The sequence below is a fragment of the Sander lucioperca genome, chromosome 14, assembly GCF_008315115.2.
Source record: "Sander lucioperca isolate FBNREF2018 chromosome 14, SLUC_FBN_1.2, whole genome shotgun sequence".
Lineage (NCBI taxonomy): Eukaryota > Metazoa > Chordata > Actinopteri > Perciformes > Percidae > Sander > Sander lucioperca.
Window position 1 is genome coordinate 9,907,028 of NC_050186.1, and position 11,374 is coordinate 9,918,401.

An 11,374-nucleotide genomic window follows, 5' to 3' on the forward strand; every position below is an offset into this window, starting at 1 on the left:
TTTAGTCTTCGACTGTCCTTATTTTGTTTCCCCTTCCTATTTTAAAACATCTACACCTGCTGCATCGAAAAACTTCCACCACAAACTTCAGAATCAGAAAGTGGGGATCAGATGGAAAACAGGGAGAACCTCCGTGGGTGACTGAGGATTTGCGTGATCCGGGATCAAGCTGATGCCGCCTCATACCTCGCTTAAAAAGCCTTCAGAGAGAGAGGATCAGTGACCGCGGAGGGCTGCAGCAGGGTAAGGTAAAGATTTAAATGAATTAATTTGAAAAGTAATTTGAATTGACTTGTGAAATTTCATGAAACAAATACAGTCGTTTGGACACTGAATAGACTGATGACCTTTTTGTTTTTTTGTATAAGGGTTTGGGTAATAACATTCAACAGACATATCTCTGAAAATCTCTTCAACCAGGTGTGACACTATATTTTGAAAAAAAATCTAACAAACAGTAAGATAACTGTTCGGATTTGTACGGGGTTTTTCCGAGTTAAACCCCTATTGACGGTAAGTGAACTGTTCGGACTCGTGCAGAGTTTTCTCCGAGTTAAACCCCTATTAACAGTAAGTGAACTGTTCGGACTTGTGCAGAGTTTTCTCCGAGTTAAACCCCTATTAACACTAAGTGAACTGTTCGGACTTGTGCAGAGTTTTCTCTGAGTTAAACCCCTATTAACAGTAAGTGAACTGTTTGGACTCGTGCAGAGTTTTCTCCGAGTTAAACCCCTATTAACACTAAGTGAACTGTTCGGACTTGTGCAGAGTTTTCTCCGAGTTAAACCCCTATTAACACTAAGTGAACTGTTCGGACTTGTGCAGAGTTTTCTCTGAGTTAAACCCCTATTAACAGTAAGTGAACTGTTTGGACTCGTGCAGAGTTTTCTCCGAGTTAAACCCCTATTAACAGTAAGTGAACTGTTCGGACTTGTGCAGAGTTTTCAAAACACTGCTTGCAGCGACGGCTGCTCGAAAAGGTTAAGAAGTATACTTCCCTCATTTTAAAGGATGGGCTCCAAAGGTTCAAAGTCACCAGTCCCGAAAGGGCCTGTTGTTGAGGAGATGATTAAGAAATATGTGCTAGAATGTACAGAGTGTTTACCGTATTGGTCAACAAAGTTTGGGTTTTCCAGACAATGGTTCATTAAGTACGGGCAAATTGAAAATGTTAAAACAGGATTTAGAAGAAGAAGAAATGGAATTAATGGGAAAATCAATGATTAAAACAGATGATTTAAAGCTAATAGAAAAAAACAAACAAGGAATGTTTTAACTATGGATAAAAGGTGATGGTAGGGATTCAGGGAAAGAATGCAAAAACACACATTAGGGCTGTCTCAAACGATTATTTTTTAAACAATTAATCTATCGATTCATTTTTCGATTAATCTAACGATTCATTTTTCAATTAGCGATTATTTCCCCATTGCTCAATTATTAAGAATTTACACAAAACAAATTTCAATAAGGTTCAAATCTCTATTAAAATTGTTTAACACATTGTTTCAAGTAAAATGAATTTGTAGTGCAACCTGAAGCCAAAATAAAGTCACTTTCAGGAGGAATACAAAAATAAAAACTTAAAGTAAACAGAGCAAGTGCAAAAAGAGTAGCCTGTATTTGCTTTGCTACCTGAAAATCCATTTCAACATCAACAAAAATACATTAAACACAAAACTTTTATTTTCCACCTTAGTTATGAATCAAAACAGTTATCAAAATTAAAAAAATTCTGGTAACACTGCTCACTCAGAGTAGGCTAACATTAATAAAACTGGTTGTGCTTTTGCATAGGGGTGCGCCAGTCAGATACTCAGGATTGGTATCAATCCGAACTGTAATAACTGAACTAACTAAAATGCAAAGGAATGTAAACAACGTTTTAGTGCAAACTGCATAATGACATAAACCTTTAACACTAAACTTGGTGACTGTCCTGTTGTCAACATTGAACTAATGGAGAACTAACTTAAGTGCAAAGGAATGGAATTGAGTTGCCTTGTTGCTGAAAGGTGCTGTAGAAATAAAGTTGCCTTGCCTTACAACCTCAGCCTGTCAGTCAGTCACCAGGGCACAGAAACCACCGTTGGTGCCTGCATGTCTCAGGAGGAAGTGTCACCGCGAACGCTTTCGGCTCGCCATTAATATCATATCGCAGCAAACGCTGTCTGCGTGAAGTTTTGAAAACTGTGACCACACTTGAAACCACTTTATCAGCATTACAGTGACTCTCCGGGACTTCAACAAAACTGCAGAGCCGACGTAGTTCTCCCGCACCTCTGCGTGCGCACGTGTCTGTGTGTCTGTGTCGCTTCACTGTCTGTCAATATGCGCTCAGATGTTTTTTTTTTTTGACCCGACGTAGTTCAGGCGGCAGGCTGGCGGCCGCCTGAACTGCAAAGTGCTGCTGGAAACCCTGCTTTAGATTTACACGTGAGTGACGCTCACAGACAGTTAAAGAAACGTGACGCATCGACGCAAATTATTTGTGTCGATGCATTTACGTAATCGATGACGTCGACTACGTCGACGAATCGTCCCAGCCCTAACACACATACACCAATAACCTCCTCATCAGTTCTACAACCTAACCAAAGCCCATATTCTGAGCTTTCCAGTTCTCTACAAGCCAGGAAGACGAGCTGGGAAAAAACGGAGGGACGAAGAGGACACACGTTTTGTGCATCGCCGCCCAAATCCCAGACTCGACTCTCGGACATGACCGACAGCATCCATCACACCTGCATCGGGTGGAAAGACCAACGAGTACGTGAGAAAACCATGTTTGAGGCGTCTGTCTGCATGATACAACAGGCTGGTGGACAACATATGGAGCGCGGACCCGAAAAAGGCCGCGGCCACGAAGGGCGTGGTCGAGCCAGAGGAGGCCCGAGGCGGGTACCGTGGACAAAATGATGACCCTACAACCCAGACCAGTGTTGGTACTGCAAGGACTTTGGACATTGGGTACGTAACTGCTCGAAGAAAAAGCAAAAACACCTCAGACAGAGAACAGCACTAGTCCCTCTGATGGACTGAGTCCAAAACCTGATGAGGTAGGCTACTGCTACCACACACACACACTCGCTTCATGCAATGAAGAAATGCTTGGCACTGATACACTTTTTTTGCTATTAGGGACCATTGATAGGTTAGAAAGTTCTGAAAAAGAATCTAAAAAGTTAAACCAACTTATAGTATGTTATCTTCTGAAACCTACAATGAAAATGCCTACCATTGAGTGTAAAGTTAACGGGTTTCCACTCGCTTATTTTGTTGACTCTGGTGCTACAAACTTGATTATTAGAGCTAAAGATTTGACATTGAAGCTTAGTGGTTGTTCTATTTGGTCAATTGGGACTACAGGTCAAGCAGTAAAAGAACATTTCTCTGTTCCTTTCTCATGTACATGGGAAACTGAAGACAGCTCAGTCTTTTTTGGTGTCTGATTTATGTCCACTTAATTTGCTTGGTCGTGACTTAATGTGCACTTTTAACACTGTTTTAACCTCAACACCTGACGGATTGAGAATTTCTCGCAATGATGCATCTGATAAACCCACATTTGTTAATTACAGTGTGGCTAAAATGTCCTCACTGAGGCGGCGTCTGTAATCAGCCCTGCCTCTGACTGTAAGAAACCTGACAACTTGCATTGCACAGCTCATGTTACTACAGGGCCTGATGAAGAATGCTCAAACTGGTTCTTCAGAGACATAAATGGCAGTTTGACAACCTCACGTGATTTGGACTGATACTGACTGTGTTGTAGCTGCATGCTTGACTGACAACCAATATCATTTTTTTAAGTGCCCAACTCCTTGTGTGTTTTTTCTACATCTCTCAAGGTTTGAGCACCTGCTCTTTTCTCCTTCGGGAAACAGTTTTCTTGTTAATGTTACCTGAAAACTGCGTGTAGTTTTTCTTTTTAGCATCTCACATCACACTTTCAGTCACTATGACCACTACGGTCAGAAACATTGTGCCAAAATATGAACAACGTCACTGTCAACGGGCTTATCTGCTAATGATAGCTACCAACCGTTACCTTGAAACCATCCAGCAAATAGACGGTACCGGAGGTTGGTTACCTGAAACCGGTGATTTAACGTCACCGCTGATTTTACACAGTTTAACAAGAAAACCAAAAATCGAGTGAACATTACTAGCTACGTTTTTCATGTTGGTTTTGAGTGGTAAGCACCCCCATTAACCTTGGAAAACGGTTTTAAAACAGTAACGTTACTACAGCATGTCGGAGGAATAACAGCGTCTCCTGCAGCGGGACCGCAGCGTTCGCTAACGTTAGCTAACGTTAGCTAACGTTAGCTTCTTGTCTCATCTGGGGTCTGATAAACAGTAAATTAAACTAACATGAACAAAGTATTTTCTTCCTGTCTTCATTCCAGGGTTTCATACAAAGCTGACGGAGAAAATGTGAAACTGATATGAGAGTATAACTGAGGCACTTTACCTCCTGAAACACCACAAAGTACAGTGTTCATGTTTAGAGTCAGTCAGTCTCTGTCCTTTCAACTTTCCTCACTAAAACTGCTCCGTCACAGAGAAATGAGCAGAGTTTTCTATCACTTGTTCACAGCGTTTAAGTAGTGTGTGTTAGAGCATTTCAATAGTGTATATTACAGTATTTAAGTAGTGTGTGTGACAGTTTCTCCTTAATGTGTGTGAGTATTTCAATAGAGAAACGTGCATCAGTCGCCGCAGTAAAATGTAACTTAATTTACAGAGCATTTATAAAAACACAGTTACAAAGTTCTGTCACAGAGAAATGAGCAGAGTTTTCTATCACTTGTTGCTTTTTACAGCCAACATTTCCTCTCTGCACTGAATCAATAAGTATTACACAGACCTAAAAGTTGCAGGTTTGAACAAACATCCCAACTCAGACACCATAAAGCAGGGGTCTTCAACAATTTTTAAGCTACAGACCACTTAGCTGACCGAGAGACTGAGCAGTGACCACTACTAAATATATTGTATAACATGAAGTTGCAAATTACTGGGCCCACAAGTACGTGTAGGGCTACCTGAAGCCTTTATACTAGGGCTGCACGATATAAGGAAAATATGTAATTGCAATTATTTTGACCGATATTGTGACTGCGATATGATTCACGATATTGGAAGGAATGATCATTTTTGTATCATTTTCTATGAAAAAAATATTAAAATAAAAAATAAATTGAAATGATGAAAGTGTGATTTTTGCGAGGCTCTGTATCAAACAAAGATTTTTTTTCCTTTAGTCTGTAGGATAGGATTTGTAGACGGGGACGTCTCTGCAGCACCACAATACTTAATTCTGAAGGGTTTGACACATATTTTGCCTTTAACAAATATTGCCCCTCCCTGCGATTTGGATATTGCACTAGTCCATATTGCGATTTCCATAAATTTGCGATTAATTGTGCAGCCCTACTTTATACATCTTTTTTGTTGTGCATAGACTCCTAAGCTATTAAAATAGCTTAATAATTGTAATATTTGGCATGATTTTATATGTATCTGTGGGTGGCTAGTGACTACCTTACCTATAGGTAAGCCTATCATAAGAAGGGATTTATATTTGCTAATAATATGTTGGATTCATTTTAGGACTTTCAAATTTTTAAAAAAAACTTACAACACTAATTTGAAGGCCCCTCTGCATTGACTCTGAGGACCCCCTAGGGGTCCCAGACCCCCTGTTGAAGATCCCTTCCATAAAGCGTTCATTATTAAATATTCAACTCTCCAAAACTCGGACAAATTCAGTTTTAACAAAGTCAAAGAAACTGCACGTCCTCAAAGCTTGTTATGAATGCTAGCACACGGTTTTATTAGGGACTGATCGTTATTTAATTAAGGGGCCACTGGAGGAGTTTTGTGACCTCTAACCTAAAAAGACGTGACCCTCCCCCTCGTCAGTAATAATTTTCCTATGACCCTCCAAAATGATTTGAAAAAGAGGCATGACCCTCCCCTTGCGTTCAAGTTTGCACTTAGCAAAGAAGTACAGATACCATTTGATTTTTACAGCCATAATATACACAAGTTAACCTCTGCATTCTCATCTTACACATCCCACTCCTCTGTTATGGTGTGGTGGCCATTTCAGTAAATTCACTCACTAACATTGTTGTGGAAACAATAAGCATGGAAGCTAAATGCACACTTTATACATTAATGCATTACTTCAAATACTAAGTTACTCCTCTAGTAAACTAGTATTCACATGAAATAAAACATTGAGACCATTCAGCAAAGGACGCTGGGATATAACAATCCAACACTGGTTGCTATGGACTTGTCACTATGCTTCGTCATTGTATATTTTAGCACATAGGTAAAGCTGCCGAAGCTGAACATTATATTCCAATTATTTTGTAATTCATCCCATTCTGTCACTTACAGCATATTTTGTTCTTCTTTTTCAAATTGTCTCGGCTGCTTACTAGTGTTACTTAGCGGAGAGGTATTTTTATGGTAATTTACATATAAGCCTTTGTGGGTGTGTGTGGGTGTTTTTTTTATTTATCCTTTATTTATCCAGATAAGTCGATTGAGAACAAATTCTCATTTGCAACGACGACCTGTCACATTCACACAGTTACACATTCATACCTGGAAGCTGCCCAGTACTACCACAGTCTGATCTGACCACATTCATACTGGAAGCTGCCCAGTACCACCACAGTCTGATCTGACCACATTCATACCTGGAAGCTGCCCAGTACTATCACAGTCTGATCTGACCACATTCATAGCTGGAAGCTGCCCAGTACTACCACAGTCTGATCTCATCACATTCATACCTGGAAGCTGCCCAGTACTACCACAGTCTGATCTGACCACATTCATACTGGAAGCTGCCCAGTACTACCACAGTGTGATCTGATCACATTCATACCTGGAAGCTGCCCAGTACAACCACATTCATACTGGAAGCTGCCCAGTACTACCACAGTCTGATCTGACCACATTCATACCTGGAAGCTGCCCAGTACCACCACAGTCTGATCTGACCACATTCATACCTGGAAGCTGCCCAGTACCACCACAGTCTGATGTGATCACATTCATACTGGAAGCTGTCCAGTACCACCACAGTCTGATCTGATCACATTCATACTGGAAGCTGCCCAGTACCACCACAGTCTGATCTGACCACATTCATACCTGGAAGCTGCCCAGTACTACCACAGTCTGATCTGACCACATTCATAGCTGGAAGCTGCCCAGTACTACCACAGTCTGATCTCATCACATTCATACCTGGAAGCTGCCCAGTACTACCACAGTGTGATCTGATCACATTCATACCTGGAAGCTGCCCAGTACAACCACATTCATACTGGAAGCTGCCCAGTACTACCACAGTCTGATCTGACCACATTCATACTGGAAGCTGCCCAGTACTACCACAGTCTGATCTGACCACATTCATACCTGGAAGCTGCCCAGTACTACCACAGTCTGATCTGATCACGTTCATACTGGAAGCTGCCCAGTACAACCACAGTCTGAGCAGCTCCACTGGAGCAGTTGGAGGTTAAGGGCCTTGCTCAAGGGCACCTCAGTGGTGGTAATGAAGGAAGAACAAGTGCTGCTCTTTCACTTTCCCCACCCGGAATTTATCCTGCCAGTCTGGGGATTGAACCGGCGACCTCCCGGTCACAAGCTCGCTTCTTTAAACTTAAGGCCACCACTGCCCCAGTAATGTGTGTGTGTGTATATAATTGTGAATAATGGCCCTGATGGCCCGTCATAAACATCGGCCAACATGTCACAAAAGACACTGCAGAGCCAAATGATGTGTTGCATTCAGGTCCTGTGGGATTCATAGCTACAACAAGTAACTGATTTGAATAAGTTGTTTAGCCTGAATGTATTTAACATTAAAATACACATTTTACAAAAAAAAAAAGCAGTTATAGATTAATTTGTCTTCCATGTTCTGTGTTTGAATTAATGTAAACAATATAACGTTTAATTTAATTTAGTTACAGGACAACTCAGTCATTTAGTAAACTGGGGAGCCGTCTCCAAACCCTCTGATTCTAAGAAGAGTTTACCTCCTAAAAGCTGAAGTCAGCAGAGTTTTTAAATGAGAAATGAGCTCTGTTGTAAACAAGTGTTCCTTATCGCATACTTGTCGCAGCTGCTCTTACAAAGTAGTACTGTTGCCTGCAGTACAGTCTGCAGACAGTCGGGACATCAAACTCTGTGATAACATCGCAGCTTGAACTTTGAGCCTCTTGCTCAGATATGCTGCACAGAGGATTGTGGGTCAGAAAAGCACGCTGGCTTGCATACTGCAAAATGCAACCAGGTGCATTAGGACATATTTTAGGCATACTGCATTTGATATACTATGTATTGGTACATATTAAATCTTTCCCTGTCATACTACAGTCTGCAGACAGTCGGGACATCAAATATTTCCCTGTCATACTAATGGTAGTATGGGCATTGCAACACAGCCAGTATCTCTCTCAAAGCGCTCCTCTTCCAGGAATGAACAAAGCTTGATAACCCCTCCCTCCTCTTCCTCCTCCCAAACACAGCCAGCTCCACTCTGTGCACATATTTCCTTGTTCCCTCCCCTTCAGAGCTACAGTTTACAGATGGGTGTAACCAACATGCTGGGGAAGTACAACAGCGTATCACTGCTGTTGTTACATCAGAGCTCAGACTAGTTTCACTTCTCAGGAAGTGAGACTCAGACAGTCGTTGTCACTGAGCGAGAGGTGAAATGGCGCAGAAAGGAGTTCAGCTGAACCAGGAAACCTTCTCTTGTTCCATCTGTCTGGATCTACTGAAGGATCCGGTGACTACTCCCTGTGGACACAGCTACTGCATGAACTGTATTAAAAGCCACTGGGATGAAGAGGATTGTAAGAACAGCTACAGCTGCCCTCAGTGCAGGAAGACGTTCACACCGAGGCCTGTCCTGCTGAAAAACACCATGTTAGCAGTTTTAGTGGAGGAGCTGAAGAAGACTGGACTCCAAGCTGCTCCTGCTGATCACTGCTATGCTGGAGCTGAAGATGTGGCCTGTGATGTCTGCACCGGGAGAAAACTCAAAGCACACAAGTCCTGTCTGCAATGTCTGGCTTCTTTCTGTGAGAAACACCTTCAGCTTCATTATGAATCAGCTCCATACAAGAAACACAAGCTGGTGGAGCCGTCCAAGAAGCTCCAGGAGAACGTCTGCTCTCGTCATGATGAGGTGATGAAGATTTTTTGTCGTACTGATCAGCAGCTTATCTGTTACCTCTGCTTAATGGAGGAACATAAAGGCCACAACACAGTCACCGCTGCAGCAGAGAGAGCTGAGAGGCAGAGAGAGCTCGAGCGGAGTCGACAAAACATCCAGCAGAGAATCCAGGACAGAGAGAAAGATGTGAAGCTGCTTCAACAGCAGGCGGAGGCCATCAATCTCTCTGCTGATAAAGCAGTGGAGGACAGCGAGAAGATCTTCACTGAGCTGATCCGTCTCCTGGAGAAAAGAAGCTCTGATGTGAAGCAGCAGGTCAGATCCCAGCAGAAAAGAGAAGTGAGTCGAGTCAAAGAGCTTCAGGAGAAGCTGGAGCAGGAGATCACTGAGCTGAAGAGGAAAGACGCTGAGCTGAAGAAGCTCTCACACACAGAGGATCACAGCCAGTTTCTACACAACTACCCCTCACTGTCACCACTCAGCCAATCAACATCCAGCATCCATATCCGTCCTCTGAGCTGCTTTGAGGACGTGACAGCGGCCGTGTCAGAAGTCAGAGATAAACTACAGGACGTTCTGAGAGAGAAGTGGACAAACGTCTCACTGACAGGGACTGAAGTGGACGTTTTACTGCCACAACCAGAGCCCAAGACCAGAGCTGGATTCTTAAAATGTTCACGTGAAATCACACTGGATCCAAACACAGCAAACACACAGCTGTTATTATCTAAGGGGAACAGGAAAGCAACAGTAATGAGACAACATCAGTCTTATCCTAAACACCCAGACAGATTCACTGAAGAGTGGCAGGTCCTGAGTAGAGAGAGTCTGACTGGACGTTGTTACTGGGAGGTGAAGAGGAGAGGGAGAGTTTATGTAGCAGTCGCATACAAGAATATCAGCAGAGCAGGGGGGTCAGATGAACGTAGATTTGGACTAAATGACAAATCTTGGGCGTTACATTATAACAACAACAGTTATACATTTTGGTCCAACAAAGTCCCAACTCGCGTCTCAGGTCCTGAGTCCTCCAGAGTAGGAGTGTACCTGGATCACAGTGCAGGTATTCTGTCCTTCTACAGCGTCTCTGAAACCATGACTCTCCTCCACAGAGTCCAGACCACATTCACTCAGCCGCTCTATGCTGGACTTTGGTTTGATTATTGGTCTCCTGGAGACTCTGCTGAGTTGTGTAAACTGAAATAGACAGAAGTCATTTAAGGGTTAAATTGTGTGTTTTAACTCTTTGACTTATTTAGTCTCCATGTTTGTTGCTGAGAGCTGATTGTTGTGGTGTTTCTTCACTGCACAGAGATCAGCTGTCAATCAAACCTTATGGGATGTCCTTTAACATCTTTCACACATCTTTTGTTTAAAGATTATTTTTTGTGCACAGACCAATATGTTGTTTAAATGATGTAGAATGAGCTCCATTTAGTTTCCTACTCTCCTTTTATATTTAGAACAGTGTGATGCGTTGTTTTAGTCAGATGAAAACAGATATTGATGTTGTAAATATGGACGATGCTTAAAGACTGAGACGGCTGTTCACATGTTATCTTGAGAAAGCCTGAGAGAAGAGAAATAAAAATCTTTACCGAAATGATCTCTACACTCAACGGGTCATTATTTATGAAAAGGGGCGTGACTAATGCATAGGGGGCGGGTCAAACCATAACCAATCAAAAAGTTACTATCTGCTGAGTTCAATGATACCTCACACAAGACTCTACCTTAGTTTCATGTAAATCGGATGATGTTTGTCATATAAGGCTGATTTCCTGATGCCAGTGGGGGGCGCTATGACCAAAAGTCAAAATTGGCCTGTAGATGTCCTCAGGCCTGGACTCTTGTTGATTCTGGGAAATTTCAAGCAGATATGACAATGTACACTGTAGTTACAGCCACTTTCTCGTTCATCGCTAAACACTCAAAATGGCCGCCATGCCATGCCCACACCGTTTGACGAAAAGTTTTTCTTTTAATAACTTTTCATCTTTAAGGTGTTGCGATGATTCAGACCAAGTTTGAAGTCCATCGGATGAAATCTCTAGGAGGAGTTCGTTAAAAGTATAGCACCTTGACTTTTAGGCCTACTTCCTGTTGCCACTAGGGGGCTCTATGACTTTGAGCCAATATCGGCGTGTATAT

At 42.2% G+C, this 11,374-nt stretch overlaps 2 protein-coding genes across 5 annotated transcripts in view; one reads left to right on the forward strand and one right to left on the reverse strand.

The window, feature by feature from the left end:
• The window catches only part of helq (helicase, POLQ like), a 54,537-nt gene that overhangs the window by 28,711 nt on the left and 14,452 nt on the right, over positions 1-11,374 (reverse strand). The window lies entirely within an intron of this gene.
• On the forward strand, positions 8,618-10,828 carry LOC116041802 (tripartite motif-containing protein 16-like). The gene has a single exon (XM_031287858.2). The coding sequence runs from the start codon at positions 8,759-8,761 to the stop codon at positions 10,427-10,429; it is 1,671 nt and encodes a 556-aa protein (XP_031143718.2). The 5' UTR covers positions 8,618-8,758; the 3' UTR covers positions 10,430-10,828.